The sequence below is a fragment of the Gekko japonicus genome, unplaced genomic scaffold, assembly GCF_001447785.1.
Source record: "Gekko japonicus isolate JY-2015 unplaced genomic scaffold, Gekko_japonicus_V1.1 scaffold667, whole genome shotgun sequence".
In the NCBI taxonomy this organism is placed as follows: Eukaryota; Metazoa; Chordata; class Lepidosauria; order Squamata; family Gekkonidae; genus Gekko; species Gekko japonicus.
Genome location: NW_015163623.1, coordinates 406,015 through 429,779, shown reverse-complemented (window position 1 = coordinate 429,779; position 23,765 = coordinate 406,015). Strand labels below are relative to the sequence as shown.

Here is a 23,765-nt window from a genome sequence, read left to right as displayed (position 1 = left end):
TTCTAAATATTTCTATACAGCCTGGGACACCCTGGGGCTGTCATTCCACTCTGGGGCCTGTCATTCCAGTCCCAGAACACATCTGCTACCCCCAGGGGTTGTCATTCCAGTTCTAGAACACTCCTACCCTAGGGGCTGTCATTCCACTCCTTGGTCTCTCATTCCAGTCCCTGAACATTCCTGCCAAAACAGTCCAGTGGAGCCTAAGCGGTGGGTGTTGCCTTCTGACACTCTTCCGGTGATGTCAGGGGGTGTGGCATATGCAAATGAGCTATGCTAATGAGCTCCTGCACCTCTTTTTCTACGAAATGACCCCTGGTGATAAGTAAAAGTGATTGTATGCCTACTTTCTTTGCCATGTGTGCAAGACACAGGACAAGGACAAGCTATATGTCAGGGGGTGTGGCATATGCAAATAAGATATGCTAATGAGCTATGCTAATGAGCTCCTGCACCTCTTTTTCTACGAAATGACCCCTGGTGATAAGTAAAAGTGATTGTATGCCTACTTTCTTTGCCATGTGTGCAAGACACAGGACAAGGACAAGCTATAAATTCAAAATTAAATTACCTTGCTAGTGACTATGCCAAACCCTGTTACTCCTTGGTGCCCTACAATGCCAAATCCAGCATCCACTAGGTCGACTGGGATCACAGACACACCCTTTAAAGATCCACATACCAACCAGCTGATCAATGACTGATGATTCTTTAACAGCCAGGCACCTGACAATCTTTCTGCTGGCTCTATCCTTGGAGCAAGAAAATGGAGCAGCAGGGGAGAGATTGCTCTAATGCTGCTGTTGGTTGCTCACAGGCTTTGGTCATGCCCCAACAGGGCTTCTGGGTAAAGGGAGGCTACTGGGCATTTTCCAGGCATGACCAGGATGTTAAAAAGACCCGGGAGAGGAAGCTGAGGAGGATGTACCATGTCTGGCTCTCTCAGAAGGGAGTAGAGCTAGGTAGGGCTCTTTTTGTAGAAAAAGCCCAGCAGGAACTCATTAGCATATTAGAACACACACAAGAGCAGAAATTCATTAGCATATTAGGCCACACCCATGACTGTGCAGCTAATTAGCATATTAGGCCCCACCCCCATGTTACCAGAAGTGTGGTCATGCAGCCATATCTACCTTTTGTTTCTTATCTGTTTACCTTGTTTGTTGTCAGAATGCTTTATTTTCTGTCCCATCTATACAAAATCTTGCCTGAACCAGTATCTTATGTCCAAAAATTATTTCCACACTGGATTGGAATCAGTTCCTAAAGGTTCCTATGGAAATCAGCTTGCCTTCCCACAGAACTAGTATGCTGAATATGAATGTTTAGGGTTGCCAACCTACAGGTGGGATCTGGAGATCTGGAATTACAACTGAGCTCCAAACTACAGAGATCAGACAAATGGCTGCTTTGGAAAGTGGTGTCCATGGCATTATGCCTTGCTTAGGTCCCTCCTTCCCCCAAGCCCCACCCTCCTCAGGCTCCACTCCCAAATCTCCAGGGATTTCCCCAACCTGGAGTTGGCAACCCTAGTTCACTGGCAGAACCCTAGGTTTGTGGATGCACTGGATGGGAGTAGTTTGTGGACTGTGCACCAACAAAATTTTATTCAAGGTATAAGATTTCATGTGCCACCCACACTTCTTCAGATGGAAGAAGTGTGCATGCACACAAAAGCTTATACCTTGGATGAAACTTTGGACTCCAACCTTGTTCTGCTGCTTCAGACCAACACGGCTACCCACCTGAATTATTACACTATAATAGTTTTTACAAGCAATTATGTACCAGTGGAGTGGTTACCATGCAGAGTCTGTCCCACAGGTAAAATGATCTTCTGAACAGGTGGGCTTTACCACATCAAAGTATCACTACCATCACAAGATCACCACCTCCTCAGAAGCAGAAATCTCTCTTATTAGGAGGTTTAAGAACGTCAACTTTGCTGGCCCATTAAAGGCAGATGTCAGCCCATTGGCAGGAGAAGAGGGACAATCATCTTCTTCAGAAACTCTGCCCACTTTTTAAATTTTACAAAACAGGCAATCTCCAAAGTGCTGCTGACCATACTCATTTTTAGTTACAACTCTGTTTCTCTGCAGATGTCCCCCAAAGTCCCCCATGCAACAGTCAAGTGTTCTGCCAAAACACATAACAATGAAGCTACTTTTTCAGATGTTTTCTCTTGCATGGCAGTTAGCACCAAATGACTTTAATACAGACTTTAGACACACATATATTTGCAAGCCATTCCCAACAAGGCACGCCGCCTAGGCTCGGGTCGCGAATTCCAGTCATGTGTTTCCCTTCCCTTTGCCAGTCTCTCCCCCCCCAAGCCATCAACCGTGCAATAGAGAACACCCTTCTGCATCAGTGAGGATGTGACTGTGTTTAGGACTGCAGTGTAAAATTGCAAGAATAAAACTTTTCTAGTTTAGTGCAATTTTGATTCTGGCCCCCAGAGGGCTTCTATCAGGCCGGCACTGGAACTGGCCATCTCCTGCCTCCAGTTCTGTTGCTGCTGCTGCATCATAGCTTACTTCGCCAGACTCTCTATATTGCTCAGCCATTTCATGTTTTCCCCTGGGTCCTAGACTCAGAACTCTGAGCATGAGATTTCTGTGCTGAATGTCAATAAATCAAAAGTAGGCCCACAGCTTACAGATACACACCTGAACAGCATACTCAAGATTGCAACAGCACAGACATTTTGATGCAATAATTGAGAGCAAAAGGTGTCAGTTATTAGATACTGTTAAATAAACAAAATATTGCAAGAGTGCTAATGTTTTAAGCATGTTTTTATTTTAAGTAAAAAAAATCTTTGTGTTTGTGTCCTTTATAAAGTTTATATCTCCACTACCTGGCATTACATTTTATGACACACATGGCCCAGCCCAATAAGGTCTCATTTATGTCCCTCATAACAAATTAGTTTGATACCCCAGTTTTAGAGCCTCTAATACAGCACCAATCATCCATGCTAAAGATTAACTCAAGGATGGACAAGAAACCAGTCTTGTGAATACAGCCTCCTGCTTTTATGCAGGAATCTATTGGGGTAGTAATTCCAAACTGACATTCAATGAGGAACAGAAGTACTTATCTCTGACCCACTTCCTAAAGCGACATGCAGGGAAATATAAAAAGCTGCAGTTCTTTCCAAACCTCATTAGAATGATGGGACAGTAAAACCCTTGCCATGCGAGTGGTCACTGATCCACCTTGTGCCATTGCTGGCTCGTGAGCACAGCATGTGTGTGAACAGAGGAAGTGTCTAAATGTACACTCTCTCCCTATGATCAGATATGTTGTTTTCCCAAAGTGCCTGCTCCTGCTCTCCACTTGTCGAATCAATACGGAAGGGTCATGTGTAGAGGGCTTAAGTGTACAGGAACCCACACAAATCTAAAGTGGATTAGAGGCATCGATTACTGGAAGGTGTTCAGTTTACCCAAATCCTGGATGCGGGTTGAAAGGCACTATCTGTTCCAGGATCCCCAGGAACTTTGCATCCTCCCTCCAGGTGCCCCCCAGTCCTCACAGGAGCCGACAAACACTATTTGAAAACCATTGTAATGCATGCACTGAAAACAAGGCACTGATGACATTTACAAGTTCAGGAAGATGTTCTGTAGCACCTATAAAATATAAAGGCAAATATGAAGAAAAACAATCAGTTTTATTCCATAAAGCACATTGTATTCTGACCATTCCAATAATTCAAAAAACATTTTCACTCAGATCTAACTAGGAGTTATATGTGTGCAATAGTCCCTCTGATCCAAACAGCTGGGGTACATGCAGACTCATAAAAAATTAAACTCTTCAGGGGGGGGATGGCCAGGGTCAGTCATCCCCTGATCCCCTTTTCCATCAAATACCTGATTAATGAGAGGCTTCTAGCCCTTTTGAAGGGGCTCTGTTGAATCATATCATTTAAGTCAGCAACATGATTACAAATACGTGTCTTTGTTCTCTGCAGCACTGATGTGCAAGGAAATTATCTTTCAATAAAAAACTTGCTCTGTGCTCTTCTGGCTTTTTCAAGGCCTTCAAAAGTGAGGGGTCCTTTTGGCATTTCTAGCATAGAGCAGTCTGTGTCAAGTATGTTCTCTGCTTCACCTTCAAAAAAGAACATTACATGTACATAAAATTTATATAATTGTACATCAGAGATGACAAATTGATATTATGTATGTATTGTTTAAGGTCTATGGTTTACCTTTCATTCTTTGTAAAAGTGATCCATAACCCATATCATATTGGTAGGCAAGTATAAAGCTTAAAGGAACCATCGGAAGGAAAAGTCCAGGCTTCTTCTTTTTAATAGCCCTGTTTCAAAAAATTACAAATAAATATCCCTCCAAATGTCAGGCAAAATAAAACCAACAAGTTAAGATTAATTGTAAAAATATGCAGTGACTATAAATATATATTGTTGCAAGTAAGGATTTCTCTAGTTTGTGACTCAGTTGATACACATAATTTTGTGTTGATACTACAAGCTATTTAAAAGTTTGTTATCTGTAGACTTTTGTTATCTGCTTTTAGTATTATCACATTCACTATCAGATATTGTGAACAGCTGCAGGCTCCATTTCCTGGTTAGTTGTTAATTGGGATCATACTACACTACATTACAGAAATGCCGCTGTTTCCAGATGATCAGTTTAAACACACAATACATGTGAAGTTAGCCATTTGTTGCATAAGATTCTTATATTTTCCATGCTCAAAATACAAAAGATTCTTAATTGATTGTAGCAGGAGGGGGCTCCAATTTCCATCTAGCACATACATTTTCAACAATGTGATACGTGGAAAGAGGTTCAACTATTGGACAGTACTGTGGTTATTACTAGCGCCAAGTGAAACAGCTACCAGAACACTATTTTGTAAACTTTTAAAAAGTTGGACATAACAAAATGCAACTTTTTACACTGGAGCACCTCCACTTCATACCACTCAAACACTGGGACACATAAATTACACACCCAATGAGGCAGTTTGTGTTTCTTAGTTTGGGCAGGGCTTCTTTGAAAATAGAAGTTGGAACACATAAAGCAAAGAGTAAGTATAGTTAAAATACTGCATCTTAGTTATTTAGAACAAACTTTTCCATACCCAGCTGTAAGACCCACAGCTGAAAGTCCAAAAAACACCCCAAAGTACTTGAGGAATTCTCTTGACCAAGCAATTTGCATAGCCATCTGCCTCTCTCGCATCTGATTGTGCATCAGGAGTTGCCTTTCCAGCTGAATGTAAAGAGAGAAAACAATTCATGTGTACATTTGAATAACCTTTCTATTAAAAAGTTCTTGTAAAAAAAGTTCAGACTTTTCAAACTCTTCCAGCAATTTGACACATCCCACAGCATCACAAGTGTAATTTACTGCCACTCTCAGATCTCAGTTATGCAAGTAAGAGTTATAATCAGAATGAATTCATTAACAAATTCAGAAAACAGAAATCTCAGTAAATATAATAATTGCAGTTTGTTCACTTTCACAACTTTTTTCAAGATATTTTAAACTACTCATTATTGATACTTAACACTTTAATTTCTAAAGCAGTAGTTAGACAATGGCTTACAAATGATTGCCTAATGATTATAACACGGCCAATCTGCATTCTAGTCCAAACTATAATATTCATTGCTTAGTTCAATACTGGATAAGGGCTCAAGTGGTGGTAAGAATGTGGATCATCATTGTAATGACCAGTTTATTTTTCTTTTACATGTTTGGTAATTTGTGGGGGCAGGGGGATGCATGTGAACTGCAAAAGGTGTTTGAACAGAACAACAACAAATCTAATATGCTTTAATGTGTACAATCCTACGTTTGAATGTCTAACCTGTAAAAAAGGAAATAGGATATCAGCATAAACATATTACAGCCCATGGTAATAAATATAAGCAGTATGTATAGCAGTACATGTAAGTAAGTGCAGGGGTTTTAAAAGGCATCTTAACATTAAATCATGAGCTTGTGCTCTTGTGTTTTATGAAGAGGGTAATATAACCATAGTAATAACACTTCAGGTCTGTTTATATTGCAATAATTCACAGGCACCATTTACTCAGGGTTTTTATTGCATGATGGCAACTCAAGATGGTTTCACAGCCTATGAAGATGGTGGTAAGTCCTCTGTTTGTCCTTAGCACTTGATATTTACAGTACAACATGGAAGAAACTTTAAGCTTCATAAATAATAATGGATTAGGTTTATTCTTCATACATGTTACCTTTTTAAAGAGTCCTCTAAAATGGTAGACATCACTATACCTTACAGCAGTGAATTCCATTAATTAGGGCATTGTGTGAAGAAGCAATATCTTATTTACTTCATTGATAGCTTGCTTTTCTTGCCAAGATTCAAGGCAGATTATAAAATATACAAACAATGCAATCAGACAGCATAAGATGTCCAGTGACGAATGAAATAAGACTATGATTACAAAATTAGAAGACAATATAGCCAAAAAAAGGGTAAGACGACATGCCATAAACAGTGTAGAAAATCAAGATCATACACACAAACAGTTCAAGAGATTACAGTCCTATACCTTATAAGAGCATTCTCCTGAACCATTCCATTACTGCAGCCTTAAACAGCACCACTGTTATGTAATCCTGCCCCAATCTGTTTTTCCTGAGGAGTTTGGGGGAGTGGGAAGAAGTAATCCTGCCCCAATCTGTTTTTCCTGAGTGGGAAGTGGGAATTCAGAGCATGGCATAGCGCAGCATTGGTGAAAATGTTGATCAAAGGACTCTGGTATTTAAGATTAAGACTCCCACCTCAGCCTGTAGCACAGGCCAAGTCACTCATCTCTCAGCTCCACTAGTTTGTTTCTGTGAAACAGACATTGCCACAGTAAACATAAATGCAAATGGGTGGTAATTGGTGTCCGGTTCAGGGCCTAGGCAGACCTCTTCCTGTATTTAGTGTCCTGTGGCCTCCATCTAGGTCCAAGAGGGTTCAGACAAACCCTTCTGGGAAGCTTCCAAACAGGTACAGATGCAGCCACCATCCTATTTGCATCTGCTATCCAAGAATATACTCTGCCTATCAACATGGAGGATTAATTTAGCTATCAGGACAAAAAGGAAGAGTTCCCATAGGCAGAACTGATATAGAGCAAGTCATACTGTCATTTCTTACTTTAAGTGTATAATGCACTCTATACAATTGCTCAATTTAGAAGTACAAATCAATGCACCAAAGTAGGCTTATGACTCAGAATCATTGTAATGACTGCACACTGTTTTGTCACAAGGTCATTGAGCTTCACTGAAGACAACACAAACCTGCATCAGGTGTTAGCATTCTGAGCTTGCAGTGCCTGTCCCTCTTCATCTACAACTATATGCAAAGAAGGCTCACAGACTGACTAGCTCAAACAACACACTACTGGAAATAGCAGAGTATAAAGTACATATACCCATACACAGCTAATTTTAGTTTTAGTACAAATATTTGTCCTGCCTTGTCTCAAAAGCAATGAAGTCTGAACCATAGCCCAACTCTATTAAATATGGAAGCTCAAGGTTATACTGTGATTGCTACCCCAGCATCCTATACCTGACAGGACATTCAGGTCTACCTCTCTGTCGGGTACATCCTTCATACCCTTATTACCCATTGAGGCCTAACACACCATTGCACTAGTTTACACAGCTTGGAAGGCTCTGCCCAAAGACCCTGGAAAGCTGCTGCCAGGCAGAGTAGGCAATACTTTGCATCAGGACTTCAGGACCAGAGGGGAGCCTGCCCCTTCCTTGTCAACATGGTGCAACTGTCCATATTTATTATTTATTAGCAAAATGTATACCTTGACTTTTTGCTCTCATCAGAGCCAATAAGGCAATTAACAAATTAAAAACATACATAACTAAAATACATCTTAAAAACCATTAGAACAACTATAATAAAGATAAATTTCACATGCAAAAACATAAAAACAACAATTAAAACACAAGGCAGGAATACCTGCTTGAGAGAACACCTCCTTCCTTTTTCTTTGACAGCATTACTGCACTGCCGACAATACAGCAATGCCACTAGGAAGACTTAGGTTAAACCCCAGCAGCTGGGGCATTATACTCCATTATACTGAGCAAAGCACAGAATTGTTATATGGCATCTCATTACAGTACTTAACGATTTTTCATACTCTGATAAATTGCCTCATCTTCACTTTTCTCTAACTGAGAATGCTATCTAGTTTTAGTTCCTCTACTTTAGTGCTCTACAAAATTATATTTACTGGCATAGTTGTATGGCAAAGTTATCTAGAATCTAACTAGGAGAAGGTAACATATCAGTACTTTTGAAATATAAATGGGGGGAAATAATCTAATGGCTTTCATATATTACTCTTTAGCACAAGCTTGTTAACAAGCCTGGGCAAAAAGTATAAGGACATACCAACTTGTTTCTGCCTGAAATTGAGTAGAAAATAGTTTTAGTTAAGCTTGATAAATAGGTCTTACTCTGTGTCTTTAATATGTTTTTCCAGTACAAAATTTACTGTCCATAGTATTATACTTAACATCAAAATAAATTCTAGTTAAAAACATTACTATTTGCCCACATAGATCAAGCTGCCACAAGATAATGCCGCAAGATACAGCATTATGAAAATATTCTTACTGGAACTACGTACATACACACACTTCTTTCAGCACTTGACAGAACATTACTAAATGATATTAGGTATAGGTGAATCACAGAAATGTTAAAACTCTCACTTTCCACAGGCAGCTAAGAGGTGAGACATTACTCAGTGATCAATAAACAGCACCCTAAAATCTAATAAGCAACATGTTTTGCTTCCAGCTCTGAAGTTATCAACTAGGTGTTTTTGCTCTGGCCCAATATTTGCAAATTAGTTTTAAGTTCCATAAACCATTTTTTAAATATAAAATGCTATAAGGCTGTTACTCTTAGCCTTGCAAGTGATTATTGGAACATACAATATCAAAAGATATAAGCCTGGGAAGCATTTTATAATATGTCCCTTTTGTCCATGGTGGAAATCATTTTGCAATGTGAAGGACAGCTGGCACAAGCAGAAGCTTTTTATGGTCCAAACCTTTGAGACAAAGATCACGCTGAGCAATGGTTCTTCAACTGCCTATGGTACCGCAGCTTTTGGATTGGGTTCTGCCATGATATCTGGACAACTGGTTTTGTTATATTTTAAACCATTTCATCTCTAGTATAAAAAAGCCAAAATTAACATATGAAAGCATAGCTTTACGAATCAAAACCCGAACTGACAGTCTCCCACTCTTTAACACTGTTATAGCTAATACAAACTGAACAGCTACAACAGTTGGTAATATTCCCAAAGATTAGGCTCTGACCAGTATTCCAGCACCAATTTAGATTTCAAGAAGATTGTGGTCGATTGGGTAAGAGAGTGAATCTGCAGATACGCTACTTATGTTTAAATCGAATAAGCAGAATCACACACACATCTTGCCAAAGAGGATCATGCACAGAAGTTTATCTTTTCAAATTATTTATGTCAATCATATTTTTTGGCTTACTGGCTCATGAGGAGGCTTTCAGTTTGACTAAATATAAGCAGCAATGACTCTTGCTTACTTGCTATACTCTTTTCCTTGGGACTGTGCCTACCTGGCATGAGGGCAAATGTTTGGCTTGTGTATACTGGCATACCAGCAGGTAGCACCACAGATTGGAGGGAAGAATATAGGAAAGTTACACACACACCATAGACAGACAGCACTACTAATTATCAGACAGAGTAATAACTTCCTCTCTCTTGCCCCTTCCCACTGTCCAAGGTAGCTTTAGAACCTTTTTATTTTAAAAAAAAATTAAAAGGGTTTATGAATATGAAAGGGAGGCTGCTTATTAACATCACAGGTAGTCTTTTATAAATGAACTGAGGGTGTTATAGGGTTTTCACCCCAAAACTCTTGTTTCTTTAAGTTTTCCTTTGGAGTGAAATGGACTAGAATAGAAACTTGCAATTGAGTTTAGTCAATTTCACTACCCCATGGGCCAGTATGGCACAAAAAAACTGGTTACAATAAGGAAAACTGAACAAGCTGGCTTACCCTGAAAACCTTCAGTTATATGTGCAATTATTGTGTTAGTGCTCAGTCAGGGAAATGCTGCATCCATTTCCCCACAGTAACAATAATATCTACCAACCAAGTATTATATAAGAAACACAAAACATAGTGGATTGATGTAAAATGGAGAAGACAATCCTAGAAGTTTATAAAGAGATGTAAGCTGCTAAGTGGGGTATCATGCTTTTTTTATTTAACAAGATTTTTACCCTTCCTTTCTGCCCTTATAGGGCCCCAAAGATAGCTAACAAATTGAAACATGAAAATTAAAATCTTATCATCATTAAAGGAATTTAAAACTAGAGGTTAAAATAAATACAAAAGAAAAACAATACTTAAAAGTTTAAAACTCTTGGGAGGGAGGAGGGATGACCGAGTGAAACAAAAAAGTCTTCTCCTCTCATAGAAGACAGCAACAGAAGGGGACAGCAAGTCCACATGGGGAGAGATTTTCCATAGTTTCGGTGCCACTACTGAGAAGGCCCTCTCCCAGTACAGTTGCCAGCCTCCAGGTGGGGCCTGGAGATCTCCTGGAATTACAGCTAATCTCCAGATGACAGAGATCAGTTCTCCTGGAGAAAACGGCAGCTTCAGAGGCTGGACTCTATGGCATTATACCTTGCTGAAATCCCCCCCCCTTCCCAGATTCTGCCTTTCCCAAGCTTCACCCCCCAAATCTCTCTGAATTCCCAGCCCAGAGTTGGCAATCCTATATCCTGGGCTGCCTAATCGATTGTTTTCCGATGATAATTTAAATAGGTACTCTAGTCATTGCCCTGACACATTTACCTTCCTTAATCTTCTGTATACCTAAAAGCAGGAGCATTATTAGATTTCCCTTTGTCTTACCTGAATACAGTTTAAAGAGTTATTGGGATGACACCTCTTTAAAAAAAATAGATGCACTTTTAGTATTTCAATGGGAATGATTCCAAATCCTGAACATACAATACAACATTAGAAGTACAACTTATAAAAACTATGAATCATTTTAACTCCAAGACTTTCCCTTTAGTAACTAGACAGAGAAAATCAGAACTGGAAATCTAACAGCCCAATTCAATGTATGCTTAATGGGAAATAAGTCTGTTCAAATCCAATGGAGTTTACTCCCTAGTAAGTATGGTTAGGACTGTATCCCGAGGCCCTGATGACACCATATCAAACCACAATTTTTGTTGTCGCTGTTGTTGTTCAGTCGCACAGTCAAATCCGACTCTTCGTGACCCCATGGACTACATCACGCCAGGCCCTCCTGTCTTCCGCTGTCCTCCAGCGTTTGCTCAAATACATGTTCATCGCATCGGTAACACTGTCTAACCATCTCATCCTTTGTCGTCCCCTTCTTCTGTTACCTTCAATCTTTCCCAGCATCAGGGTCCTCTCCAGTGAGTGCTCCCTTCTCATTTGGTGGCCAAAGTATTTGAGCTTCAGCTTCAGTATCTGGCCTTCCAGGGAACAGTCAGGGTTGATTTCTTTTAGGATTAACTGATCTGATCTCCTTGCAGTCCAAGGGACTCTCAAGAGTCTTCTCCAGCACCATAATTCGAAAGCATCTATTCTTCGGTGCTCAGCCTTCCTTATGGTCCAACTCTCACAGCCATACATTACTACTGGGAATACCATCGTTTTGATTAAGATCATGGCATCAGACCCATCACTCCTTGGCAAAGAGAAGGGAAAGTCATGGAAGCAGTGACAGAATTCATGTTCCTGGGATCCAAGATCACTGCAGACAGTGACTGCAGCCATGAAATTAAAAGACGCCTGCTCCTTGGGAGGAAATTTATGGCAAATCTAGACAGCATAATAAAAAGTAGAGACATCACCCTGCCAACAAAAGTCCATATGGCCAAAGCAATGGTATTCCCAGTAGTAATGTATGGCTGTGAGAGTTGGACTATAAGGAAGGCCGAGCGCCGAAGAATAGATTCTTTTGAATTATAGTGCTAGAGAAGACTCTTGAGGGTCCCTTGGACTGCAAGAAGATCAAATAAGTCAATCCTAAAAGAAATCAACCCTGACTGTTCCCTGGAAGGCCAGATACTGAAGCTGAAGCTCAAATACTTTGGCTACCAACTGCGAAGGGAGCACTCACTGGAGAAGACCCTGATGCTGGGAAAGATTGAAGGTCAAAGAAGAAGGGGATGGTAAAGGATGAGATGGTTAGACAGTGTTAGTGAGGCAACCAACATGAAATTAAACAAACTCCGGAGCATGGCAGAAGACAGGAGGGCCCGCATGATGTGGTCCATGCGGTCTCAAAGAGTCGGACTCCTGTGCCACTGAACAACAAAATCTGCTAAAAAGAGACACTGTAGCTGCAGCTGTATAACAATAACTGCTGTATATCAACATTTCTGTGATCAATATATTTAATTGAAAACGACTTTTCTTGACAAAGTAAGACTGGATTTTCTAAGCACTGTTAAAGCCAGATTTCCTTTATTTTTAATTTAAATTTATCTTATAGAACTGTACTTGATATAATGTAAAAATGAATCCTTTTTCAATCAATGGCATGATATCAAATAATAACAGAATGGTTACGAGGACATACAGCAAGATAAAGATTGCTATAAAAACTAGCATTACATTTCTACTGATCAGTGAGTTTTGGGATATCACTAGCAGATAATGCATATTACTTTTTTTTAAGAGGAAGAAGTTTTATATTTCATATAGTACACGGGTCCCTGATGTCAAAAGCATCATTCCACATCCTTAAAGTTATCACAATGTCACTAATACCAGATGAAGCTAACAGTTATGTGTGAAACCATTGTAATTACTACTACAGGGATCAGATAATCAGGAAACAGGAAGCTACCAATAAGCCCTTAAATTCATTCTATCCTACTTGAGCCACTATTTATTATATTCAACAATAAACCTTGTAAAAGGTTTGAGCAATTAAAAATCAAGTATCTTAAAACAATAATTTTAAAAGCTGCATAATGAAAATATTTGTTACATAAGCAGACTCCCTTGTGTTTCTCTGGATGCAAACCAGAATCTATATATCCCAGTCTAGATATATATTCTCTCTTTTTTAATTATGATAATTTTAAATTTTGAACAATTAATAACACAACAAAATACCTAAACATACATAAACATATATACAAACATAAACAGAATTTCATCCCACAATGTTGCCGCTGGGACAAATATCTTATCCAATATTAGCCACAAATTATATATCAAGAATTAGAACTATTTTATCATTTATAGTTTATTAATCACAGTTCACAATTAAATACGGTTCTCTATCCAGTTGTAAAATCTTGACCAAATATCTTTAAAGATGTTCTCGTTTCTTCCTTGAAGTAATATAGTTAGGTTGTCCATTTCTGCTATCTCCAGTACTTTATAAATTAAGTCTTCTTTTGATGGTGTGTCTTCTTTCTTCCACCTATAAGCATATACAATTCTAGCCGCTGTAACTATGTTTGTAATCAAATAACATTCTAGTTTCTTATACTTTTCCAGAATTACAGTTAAGAAAATCTCAGGTTTGAAAGAAATATTAACTCCTAGTATTTACTGTAACATTTCATGCACCCCAACCCAAATTTTTTTACTTTTTTGGCAAGTCCACCAAATATGGTAAAAAGAGCCGACTCTTTTTTTGCACTTCCAATATGTTGCATATGTATGTGCTAGATGAAAATTGGAGCCCCTTCATGCTACAATCAATTAAGAATCTTTTGCATTTATACTTCCAACTGAAGAGACAGAGAACAGAAAATGAACACATATTTGTTGACAGGCTTCTCCTTAGTTCATATTTGTAACAGCTTGCATCCTACTGCTCAGCTAAGCAAAGTTTGAAGTCTTCCTCCAGCCTAAGGAGCCTTCTTCCAGCTTACAGTAGGATATTACCCATTTCTCTCTCTCTCTTTTTGTATTGGAATCAGAAGTGTTAACATAAAGAAGTATTGGACTTATCATGGAGATTCCTTCTTCTCTGAGAAAGGGAAGTCATCTTAGCATGGGCAATCACTACCAGTCAGTCAAGGAGACAGGTCTTAATTCTAGACTTCCTGTTTCCGATGGTAGTGGGGGGGTGTCACCCTATTCCTCAATTCATGTGTACCCAAAGCTGTAAACTTCTCCTAAAACTTAAGAGAGAAATCATGTATTCTAGCATGGCCCCATCTGTGGATATCTAAATCCACAAATCAGGATCATAGAGAAAGAAAACAGGTTCTTCTGCAAACTTGGGGGATTCCGCAGGTTTGCAGAAAAATCCAAACATGTTTTATAAAATACATTAGATGGACTTAAGTCCCCCCCCCAAAGTAAAGCATTATCTGCACAATGCAGACGATGCACATACCTCCTTCTCTGGGGAGGGGGGGAGCTGTGGCTGACCTGGTGACAGTGATGGAAGGGAGCTGTGCCAGGCCCATTGGTGAGTCTGGGAGGCATGCTGGACCATTTAGCGGTGTCTGTGATGGCATGTGTGGGGGTGGCTGGGAGCCTCAGCAGCAGTGAGGCAGAGGGAAGAAGTTGTGGCAGGCCTGACTATGGAGGCCAAGAGCTACATCAACCCCATAGGTTAAAGAAATAGGAAATTAATATTTTAGAACCCTCAGAGAGAGAAAAGTAAGATTAAAATTTATATGATCGGAGCAGGGCAGGCAAGGCATTTGGGAGGAACTCCCCCACTACCTCCCACAGGGTGGGCTCAGGGAAAGACCCCCTTTGGAGCTTTCCAAAGTCCCAAAGTGAGGTGACAACCTCCAAGAACTCCACTATGAAGAAATAAATATTGTTTTAAATGATAGTAATTAAAGATTATAAAGCTTAGGAAATAGAACATTATGAGAAACAGCTTGAGATTTATGATAGAAACTTAACTGAAATAAAATAATAATTATTAGTTATCTGTTTATTAAATTTTGTATTATTTAACTAGGAGTTCGAGGAGACGATAGTAATTGTTTAACAAGCAACCACTGGCAGTGAATAAGTGAATAAGAAAACAATTTTATTTATATTATGTAGACACTGGTAGTGCCATAGAGTACAATTGGAAGGAATAGTTCGTATACCATTCCAAAATTGTATATTTCTGTTGTAAACATGTTATGTGGAAAATAATAAAATACAATTTAAAAAAAGCCCATAGGCAATGGGAGAGGAGTTGCCATGAGCCACAGCAGTGGCGAGGGTGGGAAGCTAAGAGGGGGAGTGGGATCCCCCTGCAAGTATCATGGGTCCCCATTTCTACTGTATAACTCTGATCAGAGCAGATAATGCACAAGAACACCGGAGGATAATTAACAACATAAGAGAATACAGTCAGCCCAAACTGTTGGGGGAACAGTATGGGCTAACTATATTCTCCTTGCCCTGACCTGGATAGCCCATGCTAGCCTGATCTCTTCAGATCTTGGAAGCTAAGCAGGGTCAGCCCTGGCTAGTATTTGGAGGGGAGACCTCCAAGGAATAAAAGGGTCATGATGCGGAGCCAGGCAATGGCAAACCACCTCTGAATATCTCTTGCCTTGAAAATTCTATGGAGTCACCATAAGTCAGCCATGATTTGGTGGCAAAAAAAATTCTCCTTATGTTGTTATTTATCTTCCTGTCTTTTTCGAATACAGGGTGGGGTAAAATGCCCCCCCTTCCTCAGAGGAAGTCCAATGTTCCTTTCTCATTCTGAAGGGGAGGGTGTCTTAGCACCTTCAACTTATACTATATGGCAGCAATCCAACTGAAATCAATATGGCTTAATTCCACATAAGTTTTAGGACGGATGTGTAAAGTGGAACTTCCTAGCACTACTGCTAGATGTAGGATCATATTTTTCCCATTTCAGCTACGATATCATGGTACTTTCTGGAAACCACATGCCATAGACAACCAATTGTATTTTTTTTACTGACTTTGTCAAGAAGAATAAAAATAATGCATAAGGCTTTTCCCCCTCAGAATGGAAGTCTTTGTCCTGATACCTCATCCCCCACATACTTAATTCTATTCAAAATATCAAACTTCCATGAAGTGTTACCAAGAATATTATCAAAATGAATAATAGTGCAAATAGTTGATGAACAAAGGGCAGGCCTTTACCTAAATAGGTGGCTTGCAATAAAATTATTGGAAGAAGTGGGAGTGTCATATTAAAACCAATTATGGTGACTACTCATTATTTCAGAACACTAAATTAAAGAGCACAACTATTTTAAGGCAGAGGCCGCAGTTCAGTGCTAGAGTGGTTGCTTCTCGCGAGCTGCCATGGTGTTCTGCGTTAGTTGTATCTCTGTACAGTTGCTACCCCCCCCGCCTGTGCGCCTGTATTTTACTCTGCTGTAATGCCTAAGCCAAACAACTGGAGGATGTATTGGGGGAGTAAGCTTAACTGCCAGCTTGTTGCTTTTAGAGCCTGGGAACTGCACCTGTATTATGTCTGGAGATAGCCTGGTTCTCAGGGAATGAGCGCGCAACCGTTTCCTTTCACCCGCCAGCGGGAAAGTGACCCATTGGTCCTGTACCTGGTTCAAACCCCTTTATCTTGTTTGCCCTAACCGTTTGTAGTCAGTTCTAACAAAGAACGTGTTTGAGTGTCTTTCCAAAGCTTTGAAATAAATTTTGCTTTTCTTCAAAACGTGGATTTATTCTCGATGCTTGGGGATCCAAGTACAAGATCCTAGATCTCAAGTACAAGATCCTAGATTCAATTCCTGGCATTTTTGGTTAAAAAACATAATTTCAGATAGTAGCCTAGTGAAACACCTCTGATTGGCACCTCTACTGCCCACCAAAATAGACAGTACTGGAACAGATGGATCAATGGTCTGGTTCAGTCCATCACCTTCATAGTGCATGCTTTGAAACTGCAACAGCCACTGGACAGTCAGAATTGCAAATATGAATAGAGGAATAATTCAGGAATTAGCCTCTTGTTTATTTTAGAGTCTACAGACTTGTTTTTGAGAGGGGCTAAATAATATTGTTATTTTTAGTGTAATTTGCTCATAATAAGTGTCTCCTGAGGAGTAATGTAAGTCAGTTGAAGTTAACTTCGTAAAGGACCCCTTTAAAATGAGACAGCTTGTTCTGACCAAGATACTGGGGATTGAACTTGGGACCTTCTACATGCCAAGTCTATGCTCTACCACTGATCCGTGGCCTCTCCCTAAATCCTAACCTCAGATATTTGGATTGCAGTGGGTTGTCTGGAAAACAAGAAGATGAAGAGGAGGGCAGGCAGTGCTGCTTGGCCAGCCTGGGCCATCCAGGTCTTACATTCTAAGAGTAGTGCTACCACCTCCCTTCCTTCAAGGCACGTAACCATCTGCAGGGACATATGCCATCTTGATCCTTACAATATGCTAGCATGAGAAATTGAGCTAGGGGTTGGTGACTTGCCCTTGACCATCCTCTGAGCTCCAGGACTTTGACCATACTTTTTTTTTACTTCACCACCAAGCTTTTATTCTATTTGATACTTAATTGTGATGCAAACCTGTTACAAACAACCTCTTGAGTACCAAAACACTATTTTTCATACTACAAGTGCAGGGAAAGCTTTGTCTCACCAGGCTGGTATGGCAACCTAGCTCACTTTTACAGACGAGCCCTGACTCCTGAACAATGCAGGCTTGCCAAAAAAACATACATTGTAGACTACCAGGCTCATTATCACTGACCAGCCTTGCCCATAGTATGTAACAGACTATTATGCATCTTGCAAGCACTGCAGACCTGCAAACATTGTTCAAGGACTAAGCTTTCTTCCCTGTTTTTATCTGCACTGCTATAGTGCCTAATAACTTCCAACTAGCTCAACAGTCAGTTCTTACAGTAGCTCTCCCTCCCTCCCTGACCCTGTATGAAATAATTTACCACCTCCTAAAATCTCTAATAGTGTTGCTATGGTCAAATTCCCTTCATGTGTCTCATTAGTTCTCTTACTTTCCACACTGATTTCAAGCTCCGGACACTGACATTTTAGGCTCTGCATCACAGTTTGTTGTAGAGCAATGCCATTCCTGCATGGAGCTCAGGGGGCAAACCCTCTGACATCAAGCATTTAGCAGCAATCATCTTATAACTTGGGCCTAAGCTAAACCTGGAACGTAAGCACATATACAGAGTCCAACCAGATTTTGGGGGTTTAAGCTTTTGAGAGTCAAAGCTCCCTTCCTCAGACCTTCATCTGACAAAGGGAGTTTTGACTCTAAAAAGTCTAGACCCTGAAAATCTTGTTGGTCTCTAAGATGCTGTTGGACTCGAATGTAGCTCTTCTACTGCAGAGCAACACGGCTGCCCTCTTTCCATGGCATTTTAAACTAAAAATAACCTCCAGAGGCTGCAACACTGAAGGAAGCAATGCCCGGGGAAGATGATTCACCTCTGCCATTGTGTCCATTCAATGTTACCCCCCCTTCAGGACACTGACAACTCTGGGCAGAAAGCCACTACAGGTCAGGATCAAATAACTTATTGTGCATGTTTCCCATCCTTCCTCCAGGGTGCTGAGAGCGTTTTTGAAAAGCCTCTTAACAGTCTTGGGAAGCATCAAACCCCAGCTTAGCTCTGAAGCTCTGAAGGACCTTGGACAAATCACTATCGCTCCGCTTGACTCAACAAGGCTTATTACAGGCTTGGGGCTATGAGCTCCTTGAAAGAAGGAGGGGAGGACACAGTGTAATAAAATCTCAAAATTATTTTAGAAGTAAGCGCAACATTTAAAGTGTTGAGTCATTCCTTTACAACCTTTCTTGTCTCTATGAGAGCCATCCCCACACAAGAGGCAATTCAGACTTGGAACCTTACACTTTTCTCCATCCTCAGTGTTGAAAGAAAATGTACATGCTGGCTGGAAAATGGCACAAAGATCCTGCCCATGTTTTGTGAAGTATATTATGAGGGGCAGACAAACTTAAACTTGTCCTACAGATTCCTCGTAATGAACACCACCACATAGAAAAAAAGTGTGAGATACGTTCAGAACAGTTGTTGGTAGACATGGGGGGGAGGGGTTGAAGTAGAGCTATTCTGTGTCATTTTGTATAACAGATTAGCTGCTCTAAAGGATAAACTGTGAATTTTATTCATCCTTATATATGGTCAATGAAAAGATTTCTAGCAGCATACAGAGGAAAGCTCTGTTTTTTAAATTTTCATTTAAACCAGCCAGTGAAGCAGCTGGACTTTCAAAAGGCTTTTGACAAAGTACCTCACCAAAGACTCATGAGTAAATTTACAAGTCATGGGATAAGAGGACTGGTTCTCTTATAGATTAAAAATTGAATTACAGGAAGCAAAGAGTAGGAATAAATGGACAGTTCTCATAATGGAGGTACGTAAGCAGTGGGGTCCCACAAGCATTGGTATTGGGGCCAGTACTATTTAATTTATTCATAAATGATCTGGAATTAGGGGTGAATAGTGTAGTGTAGTGATTCAGGATGGCGGAAACCAAGGCTGACTGTAAAGAGCTCCAAGAGGACCTTCACAAACTGGGTGAATGGGCAACAATGTGGCAGATGAAGTTCAGTGTTGGTAAATGTAAGGTGATGCACATTGGGACAAAAAATCCCAGCTTCAAGTACAGGCTAATGGGGTCTGAACTTGCTGAGACTGAGAGGGAAAAAGATCTTGGGGTTGTATTTCTATAACTCAATGAAAGGGTCAACCCAAACTGGATGCTAGACTACATGAACCTTTGGTCTGATCCAGCAGGTCTCTTTTTATACTCTTATTATTGTGCTATAACAGGATATTGCAACAATGTATTAGTTCACAGGGTTTTTTAATTGTCTCTAGATCTTTTTGTTATAGAGTCATAAGAAGAATGTTTATGCACATTTATCACTATAACTCTGCAACCAAAAGGGCTAGAGACTTATTTTTTAAAAAGGGGGGGAAAGAAAAATGAAAATCATTACATTAGATCACCAGGGTGCCCCAAATGTGATTAGCACCTGTCCTACAACTGGAAAATATCTGCTACGTGTAACCATTATTTCTAGAACACTTTCAGCTGACAAATCTGAAATTCTACTTTGGACAGAGATGGGACTCAAGGGAACAGAGATGTAAATGCCTCCCCCTCCCCAATATATACCCAGCTTGAAGAAACAAAGTTTAGAACAACATCACTAACAGAATCTTGTAAGCACTTACAAACTGTGCTTATGCATATGTATATACTGGCTATGTAGTTTATGTACATATAGCTATATCTACTCTAGATGTGTAACTAATACCTCCACACATAGTTAATAAGAATTTTAATAGACTTCATTGTGTTCAGTACAAGATGCTTATGCTGAGGCCTAGGATGAGACAGAAATCTAGTCAATATACTTTCTCAAACTATTAAGCAAAAAGAGTCAATTAATTTCTCAGGTTCTATCAGTGAAAACCGAAATCAATCACATTGTTACATTCTTTAGAGAACCAACCTGGAGTCTAGAGTTCATCAGCATGAATTCCTGTTGACTCTTCATATTTTCATTCATTGACTTTGAAAAGATGAATCCCATTTTGACCTAAACAAGTAGAATAAATGGTAACCATTCATATTCACCATAATATTCCTTATATATATATATACACACTTCACCTGGAGTATTTTTAATTTTGAAAATTAAGGCTACTTTTAAAAATACAGAAATACTTCCAAGACATGACCAATAACAGCACTTTTCTCTCCTGACACTTTATTTATATTAGGCCTATCTAGAGCCAGTAGAGCTGTCCCTCAATCCTTGAAACCGAAGAGAGATATGGATACCCTGGCTGTTGAGGAATCCTTTTTGCTGCTTTCTTTTTAACTCACCGGGAGAGGTTTTATACCCCAGTCCCAAAGAGGAGAAAGAGCTTGTAAAAAAAAAAATAGATGGGAAAGCTATTGAAATTGCAGGGTATTTAGGGCAGGGAGAAATAACCCTTTTATTTTTGGCAGTTGTTAAGTAAGGGCTCTTTTTGTAGCAGGTACTCATTTGCATATTAAGCGACACACCCCTAATGTAGCCAATCCTCCAAGAGCTTACAGTAGCTCCTGTAAGAAGAGCTCTGTAAGCAGTTGGAGGATTGGCTACATTAGGGGGTGTGGCCTAATATGCAAAGGAGTTCCTGCTACAAAAAGAGTGCCCTAAAAGGATAGTTAAGATGTACAAGAGCACATTTGTATGGCACATACCTAAAGAATGTACTTTTGAAAGAAAAATTATCATATTATTTATTGGATTTTAAATTGACTAACTGTCACAAGATGGCACAGGTGGGATCATCACAGTGATGCCACAAGCGACCCTTTAAAGCACAAGATGAGAGCAACCAATCAACATACCAGCAACACATACTCATGGATAGATATATTTATGAATGTATACAGCTGTAGGAAGCATAGATGTGCCATGAGGAAGAATCTGGATGTGTGCGTAGAGTAGGAAATTATGCTACATATGGTGTGCATGTGCAGAGTAAGAAATTATGCTACATATGCTTGAGTTTGCGGTGAAGGCTGCCAGGCAAATGTGGGCAACAGAATGAAGCAGCTCCCAAGCACCACTAAAGGATAAAGCCAAGTGCTGTCCATAGCAAGACTCAGTGAAAAGAATGTGAAACCACTCCCACCTGCTTTTTCACTGATCATCTGTTCAACCTGTAATGACAGACACAAGTTCTACCGGCACTATACAGCCCATGCAAAGGTACAGAGGTGCTAGATTGCAACAACCAAACCAGGGGGTGGCACCAAAGAGTCAGGATGAGAAGGGCATAACTCTGAAATTCTCAAGGTTTGTGGACGCAGAGGTCATGTAATTGCCCCTGATATAAGAGGCGGTTAGCCACCCAGGACACAGTCAAGAATTGGGTTTTGGAGTTCAGCGCTCTAGATCCGCTCTTCTCCCAAGCCACTGACAGGCTGCAACGTCAGGGCCCCACGCCGGTCTTTTAAAACATACACACTGGCACCAGGATAATTCCCTCATATGCAGTTTATTGGCAGCTGTCGTCCTGAGGCATGCCTCCTACAGCCTCTCCGTGTTCTCATGCAAGTCTTTGTGCAATGCTTGTCAGGCCTCATTAACGAGATTCCCTGCATACACACCCCACTGCACGTGTTCCCTAACCCCTTGTTCATCCGTATTTATCCTAACAGGCACCTTCTCCCCAACTCTCAACATCCCCCATGCTTAAGCAACACACCTCCTGCAGTCAGCCCCGATATCCTCCAGAATTTCAGCAGCAACTATCTTCTCAGTTCTTTGAACGGGGTTGACCGTATGCTCGCCACCCTCCCCTTCCCTGTTGTAAGTCGAGGAAGCTGTTAGCTGGCAAGCGAAGCACCTGGCACGAAAAACTTCCGGCCACAACAGGAAAAAGCCTAGCTAGACCACACCCCCTTATTTCCTGCATCTCCGCTTTAAGTGTTAGAGTGGCGAAAGAGAGACGGGCATGCGTGGGTAAGAATGGGGTTCAGCCACGTCAACATTTAGTTGAAAGGGGAGGGGGGGAGAGGATGAAGAGGCAACAATTTGCTGAAGTTTCGGAGGTCTTTCCACACTGTCCGCGAATTAAGTTCTCGTTTGCCTGGATCTTGATAAGAAGGTGGGGACTGAATGATTTTTTGATCCTTACACTGAGGCCAAATTTGGAATTAGATAAGAAATTTATGCGAAGCGGTTCAAGATTATGATTTAAGGCCATATGCGGTTTTCTTCACATGTCTCGTCTCGTTAAGGTGTTTTTCCTCCGGATGTTTTTGTATATGGTGCACACCAGATGGAGCTACTTCATCTCTAGAAGAGGACACCCTGCAATTTGTCTGTGTCAACTGGAATCTACATGATGTTCGTTTAATGGATTTGTGATGCCTTTGTATTGATCTAATCCTATAATTGCTGTCAAAGAAGCAAGACCTGCTTGCACAGAGCATTACTATTCTGTACCAAAGAAGCATTTATTGATGCAGCCTTTGTCATACCTATGTATCTGCACATCTAAACTTCTTTAATCCTGAGTGCCAATAATCCTGGCAACATTAAAGCACAGGGGGGCAGCACTGAGTCCCTCAGGCAGGAACTCTAAATTGAGGATTTACAATAGGCATGCCTAATACCCATCTAGTGAAGTAAAGAAACAGATCAAACAAAACCAGGCTGGTACCCAGAGGCACAATCCTGCAAGACAGGCCCAGATAACAATAGAACTTAGCTGGTTGTCACCTATAGCTTGCAGCTCAAACCAGTCCAATGCATAGTTAGTAATTTACAACCCATCTTGGATAATGACATTTCCCTCTCACAAACTTGGGTGACAGACTTTGCCTCGCCTACAGTCAGCCCCCCCCCATGTGAAAAGGATCATCTAGCAGAGTCACAAATCCAGGAATCAAACCTTCCAGGCAGGAGTAGACTGGAAGGGGCCCCATCCCAGCCTCCCCCACCCCAGGAGGGAAGGAGAAAGAGCCAGCCAGCCCCACTCCACATGGGGCTTATCTAGGCACCACTCTTCTTGTCACTGGATTTGTCTGGGCCAGGTAGGAGGGCAGGCCATCAGCCCACAGGGAAATCCCAGTTACCCTAATGTCCAATCCATCCCTACCTCCAACAAACCTATACATCAATTTTGTTCCCACATATACTCAGGCCGTATTATTACTGCACCCAGTAATAT

At 40.5% G+C, this 23,765-nt stretch overlaps 1 protein-coding gene across 1 annotated transcript; it reads right to left on the bottom strand.

Moving 5' to 3' along the window:
* Window positions 1-2,895: 2,895 nt before the first annotated feature.
* Window positions 2,896-22,404, bottom strand: PLGRKT (plasminogen receptor, C-terminal lysine transmembrane protein). The gene is made up of 5 exons (XM_015407463.1): window positions 22,296-22,404; window positions 20,543-20,629; window positions 5,128-5,258; window positions 4,226-4,335; window positions 2,896-4,125 (listed from the first exon to the last, which is right to left on the bottom strand). The coding sequence occupies exons 2-5, from the start codon at window positions 20,621-20,623 to the stop codon at window positions 4,004-4,006; spliced, it is 444 nt and encodes a 147-aa protein (XP_015262949.1). The 5' UTR covers window positions 20,624-20,629; window positions 22,296-22,404; the 3' UTR covers window positions 2,896-4,003.
* Window positions 22,405-23,765: the final 1,361 nt, after the last annotated feature.